The sequence below is a fragment of the Colletotrichum siamense genome (assembly GCF_013390195.1).
Source record: "Colletotrichum siamense strain Cg363 chromosome Unknown KSG_Cg363_contig02, whole genome shotgun sequence".
Taxonomy (NCBI): Eukaryota; Fungi; Ascomycota; class Sordariomycetes; order Glomerellales; family Glomerellaceae; genus Colletotrichum; species Colletotrichum siamense.
In genome coordinates this window covers 861,256-883,389 of record NW_023501015.1, presented here as the reverse complement: position 1 = coordinate 883,389, position 22,134 = coordinate 861,256, and the positions used below count along the sequence as shown (strand labels likewise).

General features: G+C 56.2%; 6 protein-coding genes across 6 annotated transcripts; 1 reads left to right on the top strand and 5 right to left on the bottom strand.

Annotated features, from left to right (window-relative positions):
- Positions 1 to 933: 933 nt before the first annotated feature.
- On the bottom strand, positions 934 to 1,759 carry qcr6 (Cytochrome b-c1 complex subunit 6; the record flags this gene model as incomplete). Its single annotated transcript, XM_036634095.1, has 4 exons — positions 934 to 998; positions 1,082 to 1,198; positions 1,394 to 1,505; positions 1,673 to 1,759. 4 exons carry the CDS (start codon positions 1,757 to 1,759, stop codon positions 934 to 936), a joined length of 381 nt encoding a protein of 126 aa, XP_036499142.1.
- Positions 1,760 to 2,445: 686 nt separating this feature from the next.
- On the bottom strand, positions 2,446 to 3,290 carry CGCS363_v002245 (UPF0664 stress-induced protein; the record flags this gene model as incomplete). The annotated part of the gene is made up of 2 exons (XM_036634094.1): positions 2,446 to 2,952; positions 3,009 to 3,290. 2 exons carry the CDS (start codon positions 3,288 to 3,290, stop codon positions 2,446 to 2,448), a joined length of 789 nt encoding a protein of 262 aa, XP_036499145.1.
- A 6,627-nt stretch (positions 3,291 to 9,917) lies between these two features.
- CGCS363_v002244 (4-hydroxy-4-methyl-2-oxoglutarate aldolase) lies at positions 9,918 to 10,671 on the top strand (the record flags this gene model as incomplete). Its single annotated transcript, XM_036634093.1, has 2 exons — positions 9,918 to 10,331; positions 10,396 to 10,671. The coding sequence occupies 2 exons, from the start codon at positions 9,918 to 9,920 to the stop codon at positions 10,669 to 10,671; spliced, it is 690 nt and encodes a 229-aa protein (XP_036499144.1).
- Positions 10,672 to 12,809: 2,138 nt separating this feature from the next.
- rid1 (GTPase-binding protein rid1) lies at positions 12,810 to 15,424 on the bottom strand (the record flags this gene model as incomplete). The annotated part of the gene is made up of 2 exons (XM_036634092.1): positions 12,810 to 13,773; positions 13,824 to 15,424. 2 exons carry the CDS (start codon positions 15,422 to 15,424, stop codon positions 12,810 to 12,812), a joined length of 2,565 nt encoding a protein of 854 aa, XP_036499139.1.
- A 1,276-nt stretch (positions 15,425 to 16,700) lies between these two features.
- Positions 16,701 to 17,812, bottom strand: APD1 (Actin patches distal protein 1; the record flags this gene model as incomplete). Its single annotated transcript, XM_036634091.1, has 2 exons — positions 16,701 to 17,444; positions 17,498 to 17,812. 2 exons carry the CDS (start codon positions 17,810 to 17,812, stop codon positions 16,701 to 16,703), a joined length of 1,059 nt encoding a protein of 352 aa, XP_036499138.1.
- Positions 17,813 to 19,017: 1,205 nt separating this feature from the next.
- CGCS363_v002241 (putative acyltransferase) lies at positions 19,018 to 21,555 on the bottom strand (the record flags this gene model as incomplete). The annotated part of the gene is made up of 2 exons (XM_036634090.1): positions 19,018 to 21,078; positions 21,331 to 21,555. The coding sequence occupies 2 exons, from the start codon at positions 21,553 to 21,555 to the stop codon at positions 19,018 to 19,020; spliced, it is 2,286 nt and encodes a 761-aa protein (XP_036499141.1).
- Between the last annotated feature and the right edge of the window lie 579 nt (positions 21,556 to 22,134).

The following is a 22,134-nucleotide window of genomic DNA, read 5'->3' as shown; positions in this document are numbered from 1 at the left end:
GCCTGGTCTGGACTCTGTGCGCCATTGCTACGACGGGAACTGCATGGTGCTGTCGATATGGAGTTGCTTGACTCCGGAGGTCGTTGCAGAATCATTGATATCAGGAATGAAAATGTCCCTACTTTGAAGACATGTTGTGAAGAATATTTGGTGTGAGGGTTCTCTCGACAGAGGCCATCGTTGCGGTGCTTTGCCGCAGGGCAGCAGATGCCCTACCATCGGCTCCATTTCTTCGCTGCTTCATCGCGCCATCGATGCTCGTCTAGGGTTGCTTTGAAGGAATCTACCTTCTGCAGCCGCTCCAGGCAATCATACGAGTTTCCAGATTCGGTCTTGCGGTCGTGATATCTCGAGTTGCCTCGTCTCTGATATTTCATCGCGGATAGCGTCTCGTGCCAGACCAATATCTCAAAAGTCCCGTCGACTCTTAGTTTGTAATTGGGGGAGTGATCATAGAGGTATCACCATCTCATCTCACCAAAACCTGCCGAGCAACCCTGCTTCAAGCAGGACAAAGCACAACGGCCTCGGTGACACTGCTTCTCACCATGCACATGGCCGCGAGTAAATCAAGAGGAATCTATTGCGGGCGATGCCTATGGTACAAAAGACAAGGGGGTTCTGGCGCCGCATCAAACCAGCCGGGCCCGTAACAGGGCCACAGGCAAAGCTCGACACACACACCTATTGCGATACAGATTTGTCGATCCCGCCGGCGGGGGAGGGGGGGAGGCGGGATCAAGAATTGTGCTTTGCTAAAACGGCCGTCTCGTCTCGTCGCGGCATCCGCCACCACGTCTTCACATCGTTGCGGCCCACACCTTCTATCAAGATCTAGATGCCGATGCCGCTCCCGTTGGCGTCGTCATAACCGACACCATGAGATGAAACTTCGCCGACGACCGCTGATTATCGTGACATGCGAAGGCACGTTTACTTGAGCTGGGCCCAGAGCTTGGGGGCGGCGCATTGGGTGGCGCAGTGGGCGAGGTGGAAGACTGGGAGACATGTCAGCCATGATCCTGTTTGACGGCCTCTTGATATTTCCGAGGCCTCATTGAATATCCGCCTCGCAACTTACACTCCTCAACGCAGTCCTCCTGGGCACCGTCCTCGGAGTCGGCGGCCGCCGTGACGCGCTCGACGCACTCGTCGTAGTGGTGCTTGGCCGGTGCGCAAGCCTTGGACTCCTTGCACGCTGCACACGCCCAAATGTCAGCATTTCTCATGTCCTCCATTGCGATGTGGTGTTTTCAGCCCGTCTGCGCGGTGGTCCGATGACGTCCGCGTCGATATTGCGGCATGTACGCAAAATTGCTCATGTGCGTCATCGACTGGTATCGCGATGCGTAGATTCGGATTCGACCGCGGGGGGCGGGGTAGGAAAACCGACCTTCCTCGATGGTGTCCTTGGGGTCGACGACCTCGTCATCGTCCTCCTCTTCCTCCTCCTCCTCTTCTTCCTCCTCCTCGTCGTCCTTGGTCTCCTCGGCGGGGGTCTCCTCCTGCGGACATGGTTAGCGGATGCCCTGTAGCACTGCAACTGCACACAATAGCTGCCGCAACCTGCTTGATCGAGATCGTTCGAGAACCGCAAGGGTCGCCCTTTCACTCCGGACCACGGCAGCAATTTGCGCAGAAAGTTCGTCTCTGGTGTTTTTTTTTCTCTCACCTCTTCAGCGGCAGGAGCCTCGGCCTCGACGGTGGCCCACGGCATGGCGGCCTCGGCGAGGTCGGTGATGGTGTCCCAGATACCCATTGTGGCGGAGGTTGTGCGGCTCACTCAATGGCTTGACGTGATGTCGTCGTAGATGGGGTGGATGGAAAAGGTGGTCGGGAGCTTTCGGCTGGTTGAAGACGAAAACTGGGTGTCTGAATCGGCTCGTAAGTTATTCCCAATTGGTCGTTTTTGATTGGCTGCGGTGGAATGGCTCATTGACGAATGACTAAGCGGGAAGTTGAGGTCCAGCCACATGCACACAACACCAGGAGCGCCAGCCACATCACCCGCCAGCTGCCACCACCTTGGGTGCACTGCATTTCGCGCCTCAGTTTTTGCGCGGTTCAAAGCTCCAAGCTATGTACTGTCACCGTCACATGAAAAACGCTGCGCAGCGCGGCCCAGACAGGAAATCTTATCGCGTGGTCGCGCATGCTTGCGTACAAGCTCCAATGTTAGAGCCGGTCGTGGCGGCACCGACCAGCTATTTCTTACAAGTCACCGTACGTACAATAGAAGTGCCCGTTGCCCCGGGGCATGCACCGTCTGCTTGGCCATATCCATTCTCTACTTTGATGTTCGTTAAGAAACACAGGTTCCGCCGCCGCTAGTGTAGATGCTGTCAGGAGAAGGAAAGTAAAACGAAAAAAGTACAATTCTGTAGGGAGCGGAATACAGCAAGGTATCGATGCAAAACGTTAGTCGTGAGCCGTCCCGGCAACCCATCATGATCTGTCCGACTCCTCGCGAATGTGATCTTCGAGTCGCATGCTGAGCGTCTGCGCCTGCGCCTCATCGTAATCTGGTGGCGGCTCGTCCGGTCGTCGGTTCTGGCTGCCCGAGCTTGCTGATCTACTCACCGGCTGCTGAGGGGCGAGGTTGCTCGACGCTTCGGCGCCTCCGCCCTCCGTCGCCTCGTACGCCGGCAGCGGCTCGTCCGGGATGTTGACCGTTTGTCCCGTCTCCTGCTGTAGTCGCCTGACGTGCTCCAATCGCTCCTTCAGCTCCTCGAACCTCTGCCTGAACTCGCTGTGTCCTCCCTCCTTGAAGCTCAGCTTCAGCTCGACCCTCGGAATGTCGGCAGGCACGCCACCTCCAGGGACCGGCACGACGGTGGCAGACCAGTACCACGCGCCGAAGAATGGCGAGCCCACATACGTGTCGACACAGTTGAGAATAGGCGCGTGAAACGACTTGAACTCGGGGGTTGGCCTTGCGGGAATGTAGATAACCTGGAAAGAGATCGTCAGCCAGCGCCATGTCTTGGAGGCCATCGCGAATTACGTACCCGTTGCGTTGTGATGTATACCGTCCCGTCACTGCTTTTTTGCGTGAATGGCGTCCGGCCTTGTTGCAAAGCCTTGGGTACAGACAGGTCGAGGCTGATTTTCGCATTGGACCTGTGTCTGATGTGCTCGTGAGGTAGAGGGTTGATATCACCCGTTTGAGTGATCATGACCCAACTATCGCCATGGTCAGAATCCAGTCGGGCCTGGGCGAGCTCTCGTTCCCTCTGGACGGTGCGGGCAATGGTAAGGGCATGCTGCTCTTGCAGATACTGGTCCGTCATGGTGGACGGGGACCGTGTGGGGTGGGAGAGCGAGCAGAAGAGGTCGACGGCGGGGTACCACGGACTCTGACCGGGATGCCGGCGTGGTGATGGGGCTTGGGCGGCGTGGGACGGAAGGGTGAAGGGGAAGCAGAGGCAGAGGCAGAAGCAGGAGTAGAGGCATAGGACAGGACCGGACACGGAGGGACGTACTTTATTGACATTTTGAAGGGGAACGGCTCTCGCAGCTGCAGCGCAGAGCTTCCTAGTTCGTCTCAGCAGCGAGTTGAGGGTTGCGTGGGAGTGGGCAAGGTCGGTAGCGGCAGGGCTTGCAGAGAAGCTTCGGAGATCTGGATGCTTGTGGTGGGGTGGATCCCTGAGGCACAGGGGAGGTACCTAGTAGCAGTGGGCGTGGTGCCGCGTTCTGGGCAGCGGCGTTGGCGGGTGGTGGTGAAGGGCCTTGGACTCTGATACAGGTTGAGAGAGGGAGGAAGCAGAGGCCGGTCGATAGCGCCAGGTAGCTGCGGATAAAGAGGGCAAGGTAAGGCAAGGTGAAAGTCAGGTCGGCAAGGTAAGGTATGGTAGGGTTAAGGCCGGCAGGGTTAGTTGCGTGAGCCGTGAGGAATAGAGGTAGGCAGGTACACAGATACTTGGAGAAACAGCGCCAGTAGGAGTTGAGGTTGGAACAAGGCAGACGTTTGGATGAGGTACTGCTTTGCTCTGCCTGCTAGTAGGTGGTGTGTCTGTCTGCCCCTCTAGGCCTCAGAAGGGCGACAGTCCGAAGCTGCTAGTAAGACGACGGTGGCTGGGGAAGTTCGGATGCGTAGGTAATAGAGGTGGGGGCAGGTGCCGTGACAGACAAAACAATGGTGTGATGGGATGGGATGGCCAGGCGGGCAGGCAAGCTTGTAGCAGTCGACGCTCATCAACCTGAGGTGAGATGGGCGTGGATGCGGATAAGGTCGACAAGGTGACAAGGTGATGTACGAGTGCGTGCCCTTGTTGGAGGTGACGGGACTAGGTGAGGGAGGAGACGGGAAGTACCTGGCGGTACGAACGAATGCTGCCCGGATAGACAGCGGTAGCGGTGCCCGGACGGAAGACTGCACAGAACGGGCGGATCCAATGGGGACGGAGGGCGTGGTTAGTGCTCCCAGGTTGAGGTGACTGGCTGGTGTCTCTGTATGGCTGAGTCTTTCTGATTCTGTTTGTCTGGGTCGGGGGTCTTGGTCTGAAGGTTCTGGGTTTGGGTCTGGTTCTAGGTCTAAATCTGGAGAATGTTGGCTGCGGCACCGTGCTTTGGATTTTTGCGGCATGGACGGGAAGTGACGACGACATTGATCGATTGGGGGTTGTTTGATGTCTGGTGCTTGGTTGTCACTTGTTTGCTTCCGACATATCATCTTTTTCTCTCTCTCCATCTACCGCTCTGCCTGCCTGCTTACTGCGTCTCAGAGTTTGTTTGGCAGTAGAAGCTCTCTGAGAAGTGACTGCCCCAGCTTGTCCCCAACCTTTTTCCACAGATGAAGAATGATGGAGAGTTTGGTATCCGTGCGAATAGAATCCTTCTCGTTCGTCCGCCAGCTGCAGCTGCAGCGAGAGAGGTGTGGACGAGGTGCCAGCGACATGGGCCCTGCTGGTCAGAACTGCTGCAGCCCAGAGAATCTGGACGAATAGGCTGGGCGCTTGGCCGGGGTTGGCTGGGCCGGTTCTGTGCGACCGCTGCACGCGCAGAACCTGGGAGACTTTACTTTTTGTAGCGGCCACTATCCTGTGTCTCCTCCTGGGCTGGCTTCTGTGCCTGTGCGCGCACACTGCGTCTGCAGCAACATACATGGCGTCCCACGTCCGTTGTTAATGCAATTTTGGTGAGATGCGGAGCTTGAGGCGACGTCGTCCCTGCAGCCGGCCAATCGACAGCGCCCGTGGTCTGTACTTGATCTGATCCAGACGTCCTGCGTGGTAGTCGAACCGCAGCCAACCTGCCTGGCGGCGCATTTGTGGAAAAGGTGCTCAAGTTGCCCCGTCCCTTCTCCCAGGGAGCCATGTCCATGTTGATTGCTTGCCGTGATAATAAGACGTGACTAAGGACCGAGGACGGCGTCATGACTTGGGGTTGGGATCTCTAATCTCCAATACCCGGCAGGCCTTAACGCAACAGTGACCGCTGACCGCAGACCGCAGACCGCAGAACCGGAGACAACATGTCGCGACTACCTATCCGCACCGACCGAAGGTAGGCGTTCTGTCGTGTATCCGTATCTGCAAAGGTACGATGGCCTGCGAACTAGGGACCTCGGGATGGACGCGCCGATCCTTTCGCACCCAACTTGAGCCAGGAACCCTCGTCTTGAAACAAGGTCTGCGAGGGGCAGCCGTCATGTGCAGGCCGTCGCATGGCATAGCATTGCGTTGATGTCGCCGCCGCCACGTCTGGATTGGCTCGGTGAGCCGCACTTCACCGTGATTGCAACGACAGTCAATGGAGGCTTCCGTTTGTTGCTTCGTGCCAAGGCATGGGCGTCTAGCGTGTCTCGTCGGATTTCCCAGAATGGAAGTGAACCATGTCGCTGATGGATTCGCCGAGATGATGGCCGTCATGTGAATCCAGGGACGTCGCTGTCTTGGTGCCTAAAGCTCACGAAGTCCTAGGGCAGACGACAAGTACCCGACGCGGGAGGATGACGGCTTGATAGCGAGGGAAGATACCAATCTGGGGTGATGAAGAGACACCAGAAGGAATCTGATATTGGGCACAAGTCTAGTGCTAGACCTGAGGCTTCTGTAGCGGCCTCCGAGTGTAAGGTGGTGGCTATCGACGCCCCAACGCCTTCAAGCCGACGCAACGCGTGGCGCGGCTTGTCTCATGCGGACAAATCCCAGAGTTGTCAAGTCATTTTGCGTGTTTTGGAAAAAGAAAGAATTCGCGCGCCTCCGAGTCCTGGGTGCTGACTCGTAAATTGAATGGCAGCGGTTCAGATGCAGGTTCAGCTTAACCCTCGACGCCCTTCCGACTCTTGCGTCTTCTCTAGGTCTCTAGACTCTTCAGTAGGGGTAGCGGGTTGTCGTCCAGTGTTTTGCCGTCAGACACGAGGATGATCTTCAGCGGGCCGGGACATTCCTTGACATGTCGATTGGCATTGGGACAGATGCACCATCGATGGGCCATACGTTGGAGAGAGACTCCAATGATGGGGGCAGATTTGCGGTTGCGGTTGCAGTGCGAGGGACATGCCATGGGCGCCGCCAACGAGGTGTTTCGCTCGGCAACATGGCTGGCCGATCCAGTGACTGGTCGACTGGATTGGACCCTGGGCATGTCCAGCACCAAGGGCTTGTCCATGTCCATGTCCCTGGCGAGTGAGCGTGGGCGTCGTCCCGCTTAGAACCCGGCAACAAACGGAGATCTCTGGGGGCGTAAGCAGGCCCTGGTTGAGTGGAGGTCGAGGAGCAAGACTGGAGGTGGTTGACGGTACCAGACGGGACGGGTTCTGGAGGAGAGGACGTCGATGGGGCCAGTGACGAGAGTCCGTGTCATGTCGTTGGAGTCTCTGGCGACCTGGTATCTCCCGTCGATGCGCGATTGGTTGTGGTTGGTGAGGGGTAGGGCCAGAAATTGAGGCCAGTGTTGCATTGCCAATGATGGGCGAGGTCGATTTAGAAGACCAGGTGCAGCGGTTGCAGATTGCAGGCCGGTGAGGTGAGGGCGACAGCAATCGCATCACATTTGAGATCTCGGTCAAGAACTCTGTCTGGGAAGACCCTCCGCGGCAAGTCCAAGGATGAGATTGGATTGGATACCACACTGCACTCGAAGTTGCCTTTACTTTTTTGGCCTTTACCGAAGGTGTGCGTGCGCAGCTACGGAAGGTACTTCCAGACAGGCCCATTGAATCGTTGTTTCCGTTTGCTTTTGATTTCCTCAAATCACGGCAAGAACTACGGATACCTTACCTAGGTATGTACTTTACTCCATGAATGGCACGAAATGGAAGGGGCGGCACCTGGCCAACACCCGATGCAACCGCTTTCTTTCTGTGAAGGGAAAGGAAGGGAAGGGGAGGGGAGGAAGGGAAGCCGCTGCTCCTGCTGGTGGATGTGATAAGTGCAACCGCAACAGCAACTGCGACTGCAACTGCCTGCACTCCGTGGTGACTTCCGCTTGGAATCATGAAGTGTGCGGTGCATGTGGAGCTGCAGGTGCGTCCGCCTATCGCCACGTGAGGCCGACACGATAAGATTCTTCTTCTCGGAGGCAAGAACATGGACTCCACGTACGTAGGTAGGTCTTTCCATGTCTACAGGAGCAAGCAAGTGAGGCAGGAACCTAAGGCAGTCCAGGTCAGTCTTCTTCCCTGCCTTGCTTGCATCCCGTGATCCAATCCGTCCAATTGCTTTCTCTTTCCTGCACCGCCATTGAGTTCAGCTCGGCTCGGCTCTGCTCTCGCACAGAAAGGAAGGGGCGACAAACTCCTCCTGGCCGCCAACAACGGGAATTGCAGGGTGTGTTGCTGCTCGTCTCCATCTAGCCGCAGCAACTCCCACAACCAGACGAGGTAAAATCTAATACCTCAGAGGTACCCGACTTTCACCAGCCAAGGTACAATATACAGCAAGGTACAGATATAGAAAAGGACTAAGTAACCCTAATAGATATAACCTAAGGTGTGAACATAGAAGTACTATACTTAGTACTAGAAAATATAGAGGTTTTAAGAGAGATAAAAATAAAGTAAATAAAATATAATAACTTTTTTTCTACTATAGTAACTTTAGCTACTAAAGTTATAAGAACTTTACTTTATATAAAAAAAGTAGTAATAAAGTAAGTAACTAGTATTTTATATTTATTAAATAATATAATAGTAAACTAATAACTTAATAACTTTAATAATAATTTTAACTTAAAGAGTGTTATATATACTAACTTTTAAGTAGCTACTTAAAATATATAAAAATTTTAATTAAAAAGAGTATAAAAGTTCTTTATAAGTACTACTAAACTTAATATTAGGGATATTATTACTATATTTATTTTTAGTACTTATTTCTAGAAATAAACTAAACTATAGTTAATAAACTTATAAACTTAAACTTTAAACTAAATTTATAAGAAATATTAATAAGGGGTAATAGATTAAATAGAGTAAGATTTTATTATAGTTCTCTAGGGTAATAAATATACTACTTATAGAACTACTCTACTAAGGACCTTATTAATCGCTTAGATTATATAAAAAAAGTAGGATAAAGAGTTAAGGGATAAAGTAGTATACTAAGACTAATATAAGAGAAATTCAAACTAATAACAGGCCACTCACACCCTAGGGTGGGGGGAGGGTCAACTTTCACTAGCAGATCCAGATGAGTCCGCCCTGGACCAGCCAACTCATTCTTCGCCTTTCATTCGTCTGTTCCAACTTTGACCGCCGGTCCGCCTGCTTCTGCTTCTGCTTCTGCTCGGTGCAGGTTCTGCCCGCCCCCTTCCAGGAACAGGAAGACGTTCCCCGGGCCACAGTCTCCATCTCGGACACTTGCAACGGTCCATTTCGAAGACGACCTCTCGACTCGTTGACCTTGCTTGGCTGATTCCCCGTCTGCTTACTCGACTACGGATACTTCCAACAAAATCTCGTCGTGCGGCGCAGCGAGCTGCATGGGAAGCGAGCGCACACAGAATATCGACTTTGCGCAATCCCCCCGCCATACAAACCTCACTGCCATCAACAGCCAGTGTCAAAACCACTCCCACTTACACCTACACCACCACCGAGTTGCCACTCGCCCAACCACCCAGTCAAGCTTGCCAAGGACGGATGATACCTTACACAAGAACGGCTCGCAACACACAACACACGTTGCTCGGACATAATCCGCCAATGGCTTTGTGTGTCATGTCCAATTGAGCAGTGCAGCAGCCCCCGATGCTGCTGCAAGTTGCAACTGCACTCCAACTCCACAGTCTCACTTCGTGCTCGCCCGCGCCTATGCCTTTCCGGACTCTATTCCGGTCCGCGTCTGTCCCCTAGACCCGGTTGACGGGCAGCGGGCCACTGCTTGCTTCAGCAGCGCCTTATTCGAAGCCAATGCACCAAAGTCGGGTCGCCTCTCTCGCACCACAACGGAGGATACGTCGGCCTGCTTTCCCCTCTAGGCCGCCTTTACCAGGCCAACGCTGCTGCAACGAACGTCAACCAACGCCCCTGCAGGGAACAATTGCGCGAAGCACCTGGAAGGCCGCGCACCCGCCAAGGAGACACTGCATCTGCTCGAAGCTGCCGCAACGTGCCTTCCACACGTCCGTCTCCCCCACCAAACATAAGCCTCCAACCTGCATTCCAGCAAGTCCACACTGGCTTCTAGAACCGCCTCTGATTGGGCACCGACTGCCTCGGCGGCTCCCGAGCGTCGAGGATCCCCGAGCCCCGTACCGTAGCCGCGGCCAACTTCATAGAGCCAACAACACCATTCAATGGTTGATGCTTGTTGTTGCTGAATCCTTCTCCAAATACTTGCTATCAATATCGCCTGACCGATCCTACTGTTTTGATAACGCCATTGCCCAAGTCCAACTTTCTCGGCTGTCTCTCGCATTTCCTCCTCAGCTCTTGTCTACCTGTAGTTGCCTATTGGCTGCTTTACGTCATAATGTCCGCCACGGAAGATGCCCGCATCGCAGCTCTCCAGAAATACACCGCCTGTGACATATCAGACGCCCTCGTCAAGCTCAAAGTCCCTGGGGCTGGATTCTTGCCCGACCTCCAGCTCCTCAACCAATCAACCCCTGCAGATGCTCCCATTACCATAGCACCGGCGTCCACCATACTATTTGCAAGGAAGGGTGAAAAGCTGGAGTCGCCCCCGGCCAACATCCCCAAAGACACCCATTGGGCAGATATCACGGAGCCAGGAACCATTGTGATCATCAGGCAGCCCGATGGTCAGAAGAACGCCGTCTGCGGGGGCATCATGGCCGTCAGGATGAAGGTCCGCCAAGCCAAGGCGGTCGTCGTCGTGGGTCGTGCGAGGGATCTGGACGAACTGACCAGTACGGGCCTTCCCGTGAGTTGAGTCGATTCATGTTGCGTCCGGGCGGACAGCACCAACAGTGGCTAAATGACTGCAGATCTGGTCGCGAGGCATGTCCACCGTCGGCGCAGGGGCGGAGAGCTCGCCGTGGGCAGTCCAGGTGCCAATCGCCGTTGACGGGACAGTCGTCAACCCTGGCGATCTCGTTTTTGCTGACCCAGTCAATGGAGTCGTTGTCATTCCCAAGGACAAGACCGACCAGGTGTTGGAGCTCCTGCCGAAGCTGACGGCAGCTGACGACAAGGTCAAGGAAGACGTGCTGAAAGGCACGAGCGTCTTTGACGCCTTCAAGGCTCACCGGAGCAACCTCTAGCTCCTGTCTGCTACTGCTGCAGGTTATGATTGGATTATGCAGTCAAGTGTTTGAATAAGGCGGTCAGACAACAGAAACATGCTCTGAACGAAGACGATCCCGCCAGCCACCGCCGACTTGTACATTCAGAGCTCGAGTGCCCGTCACCGCGCTCCTGTGCCGTTGATCCTCCGTCATCGACCTGCTCTAATCACCTCCCGCAGAGGTAGTTGAAGGAAAGACGTCCATCCCGAAAAACCTCCCGTCTCCGCCCAACCAGCCAAGACCGCTTACAACCCTATATCCCCTGCCCGCCCATCGGTGCCCCAAGGAACGCACTGATCTTTTCTGTGTATTGGTGTCCATCCCAAGAACCCTACCGAGTCCCAAAGGTCCCTTTTGCAAAACCCAAAACCCCGACTGTTGCCGGCTTATTCGGCATCTGAGCCCTCGTCGTCGGGTTCCAACACACTAGGGTCTCCAGGGTACCTGTCAGATATCACATTCCCAGCGACGGGGAATAATATCGAGGCCAGGGCGCTAGGATGTGGAAAAAATCCCTCTCAAAGAAAAAAAAAAGTACACACAAAAAGGCTCCTCTCGCTTGACAGAGTTTCGATTGGCATGATTACCTGATCACATGGGCCCGGGCTGGTTAATATCCCTCCGACTCATGGTTCCGGGGAGGGGGCCGAGATTGATATCACTGCCACTTTTCGGGAGCCGTAACCTCGCCTTTCTGTCCCGCCTTGTACAGCATTTCAGTAACGTAAACTCTTCCATGATGCTCAACGTTCCCGACGTTATCGTGTCTGTGCTCTCTTGCCCGACAATCAACACTGCCCCATGATGCTCGGGTAATCGTCTCGTAGGCTTGATAAACTCCAATTCAGAAGGCACCGGTAGCTCACAGAAACAGGCGTTGATGTGGCAAAGATCGTCGTCGAGGACCGTAGCCTGGTCTAGTCACATCGTCTGGCAGACATGATACCATGCAGTAGTCCAACGAACCCAAAATCTAGGGTAGACACCCCCAAACCCGCCCTGTCACCTGTCTTCTGACAGGCACATTCACCGGACCCTTCGCAAGAGACAGCCTGAAGGCACACTTGGAACTGTATTTCAATCAAGAATGCTAGCGGTTGAGACGACGACGATAGTGAGGCAGAGTAAGTACATGTGAACCAGCGAGAAAGGTACTTGCTCTTGCACAGGGCATTCGTCAGCCTAGCAGCAGCAGCAGCAGGCGATAGAGTTAAAACAACGCCATCACAATCACCTAGCTCGTCGTCCTAGACTTGCTGGCCCTTGTTCTTCCAATGACAGCTGCGGCGCGGCGTCCGAGACTAAGATGTGACGGAGCTAGACAAGTCCAACGACGTGAGAACGCCAAAACGTGCACCGCCGTCCCTCAATCACTGTACTCGACAGCAGTAGTCCAATTAGTCTTGAACTTGACTCCCATCGTGACATCTTACACATACGCAGCGTGCCATACATCGTCATCATCATCATCAACCTCACCACACCGGAAAGTAATAACACAAAGATTCATAAAAACGAACGGCGCAAAGTTTGCTTTTTCTATATATGATGATCATCAATTCATAAACGTTGCCCATTTCATAAGAAGCATTAGGCAGCATGATGGCGGTGGCGTTGGCGTTGGTGTTGTGTCCCTCTCCGTGTGCATGCGCGTGTGTGTTTGTATAAAAGAAAAAAATGGAAAAGGGAAAAAACCAAACTCTGCCCAATGTTCCCAACACCCCAATGCAAGACGACACACACACACACATCACACACACGCGGTAGAAGGAAAACCAAGCGGGGAGGGGAAAAGGGAGAAGAGACCAAAAGACCATGAGACAAAAACACACTCGACATGAAAACTCCCCCAATCTCCCCAAATCAAATAAAAAAAAAGTGTTCCAAGCAGAGCCAGCGCCGGGCTGAGCCGCGATTCGTCTCCAATCGGAGGATGACGAGGGGCCATGGGCCTTGGGCGGTGGTCTCGAGGCATTACTGACACTGAGGGGGGAGCCGACTGTGTCAAGCCAGCTCTCTCCCCCATCCTGTTTGTTCATTTTGGTCCGGATTCATCTGATGTACAATAGTTGAGAGCGTTTTCCGGGTGACTCGTTCGGGGAGTGACGGCGTTCCTATGACAGCCAGACGTCCCTCTCCTTGACGGGGGTCCGTCCCGGCTGGCGGTCCAACCCGAAATCGAGCTTCGGGATCTCAATCTTGGGCGCGGGCTCGACGGGCTTCTTGACCGGGCTCTTCTTTGCGGGACTAGCGCCGCGTGACTCCGGGGGCGGGCCGTAGCGGACGTCCCTCGCGTCCCAGCCGTCCTCGGTAGCGGCGGCGACCCAGCAGCGGAGTGCTTCGTGCACGCAGCCGTAGAACTTTTCTTTGCAGAGCCTGAGACTGCCGCCGAGGACCTTTTCCCAGCCGGAGATGCGGAGGTCGTTGCGGAGGGTGTTGCGCTGGTCCGCCGTCGGTGTGCAGGCGATGATGGCGTTCATCAGGTCGAGATGGGAGGCGAGGTAATTCGTTGCGTCCCACTCCACGCCACCCACGTATGGAGCAGCCGGGACGGGCGGGCGCTCCGAGGGGAAGTGCCTGTGCATATAACCATAAGGCTCGGGAGTGCTGCCGTTGATAATGGCGCTCAGGGGTGCGCCGCCCTTGGTTGACATTTCCGAGGGCAAGGCGATGACGTTAAGATGGTGGAGGAAGATCCAAAAGACTTCCTTGGTGACACTGACGACCTCCTTGTTCCAGACGGTATAAGGGCGGTCTTTGCGCATCTCCAAAACGAAGCCGAGGGGCCGCTCTTCTTCCTTGGGCTGGGGGTTGCGCAGGTAGCCGAGCATCGTCTTGGCGCGGACGACACGCTCTGGCGGAGTGGCGGACTCGATGTATGTAAATAACACTGACGTGATGATGTTACGCGTGGTGAATTCACTTGGACCCTTCTTCTCGGGGTCGAACAGCATATGCAAAAGTTTCGGGAAGAGGTCGGCATGAATCGAGTGAAGGTACTGCAAGGCCAGGGCCGTGGTGCACAGGGCCTTCAGGCAGAGGAGGTTCTCATGGAGGAGAGCATCTTCATGTTCCTCTCTGTTGCATGTTAGTCCATCATCCTAGTCATCACTAAAGGGTAAACGCACCTCCACTCAACTGCCAGAATGCGGTTGAGCAGCCCGACAATCTCCTCCATACCGCCCTGCTTGATGAAGTCCTCGGTCCAGGAGACCGTCTCATTCCTCAGCAGCAGACGCAGCTTGTGTAGCTTCCCGACCTCGACGAGTTCCGGCTTCTGCACCTTGCGGAGGTACGAAACATAGTCGCCCGGCCCCTGGCCGAACTTGATCTTAGAAAGAATGCCGTTGCTTGCAGTGGAGCTCGCCGCCGACACTGGCCGCTCGCTCGTGACGCTCTCCGTCGACTTGCTCCTGAAGTGGCGGCCGATGGATGAGGAATCGCCCTTGGACTTCTTCGTCGGTGAGCTGGACGCTGACTGGTCCTTTTTGCGTGAGAGGGTGAAGCTCCTTCCCCTGCTGCGTTTGGACTGCGGGACCTCTTCCTTGTCTGAGCCCGCATTCGGCGCAGCAGAGGCTGGCTCGTTGGCGCCTTCGTTGCCGGCTGCCTCCTTTGCCGCCATCTCGGCCCAGTCTTGGCGGATAAACTCCATCTTGATCGTGTCGGCGAGGTTCCGCATCTTGTAACGCTGGTTCTCGGGGATGTTGCGCCGGTCGAGCATAGCCTCCAGGTGCTGGTCGATCTCCTTGGGATCGATTGGCCGGTCCGGAGCCTCAACCGGTGATTTCGTCTTGGTAGTCTTTTGCGACATGGCCGAGAAGGCCGTGAACAGCTTTGGCCGCTGGACTTTGCTGGTGATCCTCTCTGACGAAGACGGCTCCCGACCGTTAGCCGGTGGCCTACTACGCAGGTCCTGTGTGGATTCGTGCTTCGATATCGCCGTGGACGGATGATACGACTTGGGCCGCTGCTTCTTGGGGGCCATGGCGTCATTTGACGACGCCTCGCTCCCGTAGCGCCCGCTGCCGTGGTCAAACGACTGTTTCCCTCGCAGCCCCGTGCTCCCGAGATCCTGGCTGCAAAACTGCGCGTATATGGGCGGCGCGGGCCCGCCGACGCCGTTGGCGGACATGTCGGCGCTCGACGTCGAGCTCGGCGGGGTGCGGTTCTCCTTGTCCTTGGCCATGCGGCGCTCGTCCTCCTTCTCCTTGGAGGAGGTCTTGTTCAGGGACAGCGTCGACTTGGGCCGCGACAGGAAGCCGGCGAGGTTCGTGCTGGACTTTGTCTTCTTGGGCTTCTCGGGGGACACGTCGCGGGACTTGCGGGCTTCCTTGGTGAGGCCCTTGAGGGACAGGGTGCTGAAGGTGGATTTTGTCGGGGAGCGTGATCGGTCGCGTCGGTCGTCGTCTGGCTGCTTTCGCGGGGAGCCGCCCTGCTGGGAGTTTCCGTTCAGCTCGCCGAGGGCGCCGAAGCCTTCGGTGCGTAGGGGAGACGGCGGGGGCAGCATCTTCCCCTCGAGGCGGTCGTAGGCGGCTTGGATGTGTTGGGATGAGGAGGTGGTGGTGGTTGTTGTTGTTGTGATCTGAACGGATGGCGGGGAGGTGAAGAGCGCGGAGCCCTCAGACTGGTTACGTCGGTGGATGAAGCTTTTGAGAACGGAGGACCTGGGGCGGCGGCCGCTCTCGACTGGTCCTCCCCCATTGTTATCGCCTTCGACAGCGGAGCCCATTGTCGTGGGAATGGGCTTTGGCTCGCGGGGGGGTGGTGGAGGAGAGACAGGGTCCTGCTGGTTCAGGTTTGGATGAAAACAATGCCCGGATGGAATGCTAGCCAAGTTTTTTTGTGTGATGGATCGTCGCCCGTTGCCCAGTCTAGCGGAAAGGATATTGGAGAAGGGTGGGCGGCAGTTGGAAAGTAAAAACAAGAGACGTCAGTAAGTCCAATGCTTTCTGTGTGATGATGAAGTCTCGCCCCGAACAGCTGTTGGTGCTTCGTTCGGCTCACACCATTGTTGGGGAAGAGGAAGAAGATGATGCTGCAACGCTCTTTTGGGAAGAGGGAGATTGGCGTAAAGCCAGACTGTCGACCCGGGTTGCGGAATTGCTATTGTTTGTCGTTGCAATAAGAAAAGTTTCGGGGGGAGGATGACGGGGGGAGAGGCGTAGGTAGGATTTTGGGGGGGCGGCAAGCTGGGACACACACACGGGTAACGGGACGGGCTGGCAGTACGGTGCTGTGCTGTGGGTGGTAAGGTAGGTAGTCGGTGAGCTACTCGTACAATGTGGTTGGTAAGGTGCTCGATGGTGGCCAGCGATGTTTATCCTGGCCCGTCGCCTGGGTGACGGGTGGGCCTTCCCCCCGTTGGACGTGCCCGCCTTATCTTATCGGCCGTGCAACGCGCCTGCAGCTTGGGGTTCACTGCATTTTGGTCTGTTTTTTTTCGTGCGGGGCGGCCCGGCAGGAGTGGGGCCGCGCCGGCAGAGTCGGCGTCGAGACGGAGGTTGTAGTCTGGCGGAGACCTTTCGTTTTGTGTAGTCCTTCAACGCCAGGACGTCATCAGGGTCCTGGGTATTGTCTGCTGGGTCTAGCAGCATGACGTGCAGTTGATGATGATTTTGCCAGTGTTGCACAGGATACGTATCCATATTTCGTGACTTTGCAGAAAGAAGAAGTAGGACTCGGATTCTTTGTTCAACAATGCATTGTATGTTGCCCTTGGCGAACGAGTCCATATCTGGCATATGCGTTGTATTCTGCTCTGATCACCACGGTAATTTCGGAATGAAAATATCATGATTGTTTGCGACGCTGGCGTAGAGCTCTAAATCTTGAATAACCATTTGGCCTGCTGGGATTCACCGAATCCGTGTCTATATCCACCAACGCCAACCCAATGGTCCGGTTCTAATTCCATACCATCCAGCCAGTGCCCGTATCTTCACAACCCATGGCCACATTTCCTCTTGAATAATGTCCCTCTACCGCCAGTATTGCCCAGCGTAGGTCTACCAACTCATCAACCCCTTGGCCCGATCAAACCCGCCCCTCAACTGCGTCTCCGGCTTCACAACCTTCCCCTGCAAAATCGTATACCTCACCAGATTCTCACAATCCTCCGGTTTCACCCTCGCCAGCCAAATACACTGCGCCGCCCCCACATCCTCCTCGTCCGGTAGCACCACCTTAGGCGTCACCTTAATCTCCTCCCCCTTCGCCCTCTCCACATTGTCCAGCCCAAACGCGTCCGGCCGCCGGTACACCATCACGTTCGCACTGTACTTATGCCCGCCCACGTGACTGATAAAGTAAATCCCCACCCCGCCGGGCCTCTCGTCGTCCATGTCGCGAAACAGGCCCAGCGGGCGCAGGTGGCGCTCGAGCTCCTTACGCAGCAGCGGCGCCGACTGCCCGCAGCGCGCGTCGCGCGTCTTCTGCGAGCAGAGCAGGATGAGCGCGCTGTGCGGACACGGGCGGCGGGACATCTGCGGTGGGATTGCCAGAGAGGAAGCGTCGCCGGTCTCGGTGCCGTTTGTGGATGCGACGGGGACGGAGGCCGGCAGGGCCAGCGGCGCGAGCGGGTCCGTGTTCGTGGGCGCCTTGTCGACGAACTCGGTGATCAGCTCCGGCACGCGCTTCGGGGTGACGTGGTCGATGATGACGAAGGCGGGAAGGAGGAGGACGGTCGTGGGCTCGGCGTAGTCGTTGTGGTGTGTCGGCGTGGGGATGTTGGAGGCGGAGAGCATTAATTTCTGCGGTAGTCAGCATCCTCTCCCGCTTGTCACACTACTACGGGCAAACATACCCCATTACTAGGCGCAGCAGCCCTCCCAATCGCCTCCATCACGCTGCCCTTCTCGTCCGCCACGTCCCTAACCCAGTCGCTCTTCCCCGTCGCCACGAGCGCGTGCGTCGCCCACCCCTTGACGTGCCCGTACAGCTCGTCGCCCTCGTCGATCTTGAAGCCCTTGGGGTATTTCACGTGACAGCTCTCGCAGTCGTGCTCGCACTCGTCGCCGTCAACGGCCGGATCCGTCTTGGCGAAGAGCTCCGTGGCAGGGACGCTGGCCTCGCCCAGCGCAAGCTTGCGCGCGCCGTTGATGAGTGTTTTGAAGACCATTGTTTCGTCGTCGTCGGGATTTTGCCTGTCGGTCTCCCTTGCGAAAAGAAGAAAAGAATGTTGTTGAATGGAAAATCACCCCCCTCCTGAGCAGAAAAAGGGAGAAAGGAAGTCGGGGAAGGGACACTTGGGTCCTTTAGTGTCGAAAGCCGCCTCTTCGCCTCAGGGCTGAATCGCGCCTGCCTTAAGCCCGTGGCGGGGGTAGAAAGGATCGGGGAACGGGCAACTGCGGCCGGCCCACCCGTTCGGACACTGGAACACCCTCAGGTCACAGTAGTGCGTCTCCGTTACCGTAGCTGTAGTGGCGGGAAGTGGGGTGGAGGGGGAATTACGAACAATACCGACGGGATGATTGGACAAAAAGCACAACCCCTCCAAACAAAAAACCCCAACACAACCCACGACTCAAACGAAATCCGGAGGTAGCTGTTCGGCTTGTTCAACCGGCCGGTGCAAGTGGGATCTCCGCGCGCCGAGCCAATGGCCGTCTCCTGCTTTTTTATGGCCGGGTCAGAGACAATCGAAGTCTTCTCTGAGGCACTTCCGTCAGACGGGACCAACTCCCGCGCGGCTCCTTATTAATGCTTCCCTCCCCCATGGGGGCCTCGTATCGCCGAGTCTGACTCGGACTTATCTTGCTCTCTAAAGCCAAAAGACAATCTGCAAAAGAATGTGGCTCACTACAGCCTTTGCGCCGGCATTCCGTGCCGGGTCGAGGCCACGCGTGCGATTCGTCTCACATAGCGTCATACCAGCCACCCCCAACCGTCTCGAAATGTCCGTGACCCGGTGCGCCTTGGGTCCTTTTGAGTTATCAGATCCTGCCAGACGGCGGAGATAGTCGGCGTTCTCCTTCTCCATCGCCGGGGTTAACTGCGCTTTCCACATTGTTGCGCCCCGGTTATTCCCCGTGGGTAACATTACCGCCGACGTTGTCATCTCCAAGCATGCCATTGGCTCTGCAACAAACAACTTGCGTGTTGCGAGCCGCACGTTTCAAAACACAAGGCCGCTTACGTCTTCATGGTTCAAGTTTGGTCATTCAACTATTGCTAATTTGCAGACGAAAAATGGGAATCAATACCGTCCAGTGTGATCGCTGTCTATACACACACAACACCTCTCTCCCAACCCGTTTTTGTATTAGTCGCACCATTTCGTGCACCTCCCCGTACATCCCTTAAATTGTTGAAACCTGGTATACTTTATGTGTTCTTCTTGCGCGCCTCATTGTACTCCTCGTCTTCGCTCTCGTCAGCACCCAGCTCCATCTTGTGACCTCCGCTCTTCCTCCGACGAAGCTTCATGGCTTCGCGGATCTTCCTGCTAGCCTCGTCAAATCCACCGGCGGAATCCAGCGTTGTAAACCCGCTGATGGGGAAACCGCCCGAGTTGAGACCGCCACCACTGCTGCTGCTGCGACTTCTGGACCGGGAAGGAGGCCGCGTAGAGAAGATGCCAACACCGCCAATGTTGCTGTACGACTCGTTGCGAGGCAGACCACGGCTGGACTGTGTCGTCGCCCTCCTCGCAGAGGGTGGGGTGGCAGAGTCGTAGGCGCTGGATGCGTCGCTGTCGCGGCGCGCCGGAGGAGTGCGCGGTCTGTAGCCGTCCATCTTGTACGGGTCGGCAACCAGGCGCGTCTTCTCAAAGTCAGGGAACATCTCGGGGCCAAGGGTGTTGATAAGATCGGTAACCTGGACACTGAGCTCCGCTCGCTTCGCACGGAGCTGGTGGATGTTGTAGCTGGACGTAGGGTTCAGGCACAGGACCAGAGGCCTCAGTGACTTGAAGATGTCCATGCCGACCTCGCCGAATCTCAAAGCAGCGAACGTAATGCCCACCATCAACGGCCACATGACAAGGTAAGTCGTCCACCAGGGCACCCACTCGGGAACGTGTCCCCAGAGGTGGTCCTTCCACACCCTGTACGTGACGATGGCCGAGTAGAAGTGGTACAGCGTAGGGGCGAGGAAGATGGCCACGAGAAGCTTCCACGTCGCCATGACGTCGCGTCCCTGGACCTTGACCGTCGAAGCAGCCAGTGCCTGCTTCGCCTTGCGAACGCTAGTGACCTTCGATGCAATAAAGACGGGGGCAAACAGCACTAGGCCAGGGAGCACGCCAATCAAGAGGACCAGAAGCTTTGCGATGCGGTAGAAGAGGGTGAAGATGACCTTGGGGGTAGACATCTTGGCGTACTGAACCTGGTGGTCGCGGAGGTTGACGTAGCGGAGCTGCTTGTTGTATTCCTTGACTGACTTCATCACGTCCTTGATGCGCGGATCGTCCTTGTATCGTTCGTACCCCATAGCGAGTCTGCGGTTCAGCTCTACCACTACAGGCAGTGGCAGCTTCTTTCCGGTGGGGTTGTAGAGACGGCGAGCGGCCTGGAGCATCATCAAGGTGTCGTAGTCGGGCGTGGAGACGGTGACAGCGCTCAAGGACTGGTAGACGGTGTCGAGAAGCTGGCCAATCGCCTCTCTTCTCTGGTTGTTCTTGTACTTGTCGACCAATTCAGGGGGAATCTCGATGGGGGGGCCGAACTCGATAACGGCACGACTGCGGAACTTGTGGGCATGGAAGTAGTTCATGCCAACGGGCACGATCTTCAGACCACAGTCGGGAGACTCGGCAAGGGCACCCAGAGCCATGATGGCGACACCGGCCTTGAGGGGCAGCAATTCGGTACGGTCGTGGCTTCCGCCCTCCGGGAAGATACCAACGCAGCCGCCGGACCTAAGACGGTTGAAGACGGCCTCGTACACCTTGGTCTGGTCAATGTGGGGGGCGAGCTTGTACTTGGTGCCCTGGAAGCCCTCGGCGCAGCCCTTGATGTTCTTGTTGGTGAAGTTTCCATTCTCGTCGATATCGTCACGGCCGGTCAGCTGTTCCATTGGTAGCTTGCCCTTGAACGGGCGCTTGAGCCGAATTTCCTCGGGACCAATGATTTGCGCAATATCAACACTGGCGCCCGTCTGCTTCTTAGCAGAGGGCAAGAAGAGCATGCCGTGGACCTCACCCTCGCCCTGGCCGAACTTGGTGCCGACACCGCGGATGAGTGTCGGGTCATTGATGGGATCCGGGAGGTAAATGACACCGGAGGCGGGCTTGGCGGCATCCTGGGCGCGTCCGACGGGGACGGAGCCGACTTGGCGCGAACCCCAGCCGATGAATCCATGGACAGATTTTTGGGCGATGAGCAGGGAGACTCGGCGACCGGCTTCGTGGCGGAGGGTGCGCTGGAGGATCAGAGCATCGACAAACTGCGAAGCGAAGAAAATCGGTTAGCATGTGATGGACGAAAACTGGGGCAGGTGCAGGGATCATGAAGAGATCATTCTCGATGGCTCGACCTGCAGCGCGCAGGAAGTTGAAGAGCTATGGGCTGCGATGAAGTGCAGCTATCTGGTCGAGTGTATCCGGGTGGAAGACTCCAGACCAAAGACAACAGGGAGATCGCGTGAACCACCCCAACTCCGAGGACAACAGGAACGACAGGGAGGGGAGTCACCAACCTGATTCGCGTGAGGCGCGGCGACGAAGAGGATAGGACCCGTCTTGGGAACCTTCCAGGAGCCTCGAGGATGAACCTCGCGGAAGAAGAGGTCGACGAGGACACCAAGAACCCAGAGGAAGAGGTCGTACTTCCAGTTCACCATGGGATAGAGCTCCTTTGGCGGGGTCGGGTTCGACACGCTCTGCGGCGCCGCAGCGGCGGCCGTTCCAGCGTGGTCGGGCATATCTGCGACGGCGCGTGTATTCGTATGGGTTGTGTTCAGCGAAGGGAGCCGATATATGAAAAAAAGAAGGGAAGAAAAACTCTCGTGCGCGCCGGTGGTTCGCTCGAAAGTTGCGCCACTCCCTTAGGCTCTCATCCTCGGCGGTGCGGGAACCTTCGGGCTGGGCGACAGTGACGGCAGATAAGTATTCGAACCCGTATCAGTCCGTCGTCAGAAGAGTAAAGGCAACGGATGAGGCGGCGACGTCGACGAGAGGCGGGTGGAGGAGGAAAAGAGAGCGGGCGACTGTCAAGCGCCGTCGTCGTCTGGTGATGTTCGCGACAGGCGATGAACAGGAGATGGGAAGAAAACGGGAAAGTGACGAAAGGGAAGTTTCCCCAAATTTTGGGAGGGATGTGGCCTCTGGCGACCAGGGAATGCGCCGATCAAATTAGGCCCGAAGCCAATTGGTCCCGGTCTGGGGGGCCCCTCTCATGGTGCCCTTCTCTTTTGGGACGCCTCTCTTCAGAAGGGGCCCTTTCCGCCTTCCACCTTCCACCTTCCACAGCAGCATCCACCTGCTCTTCTTGTCTCTTCGCT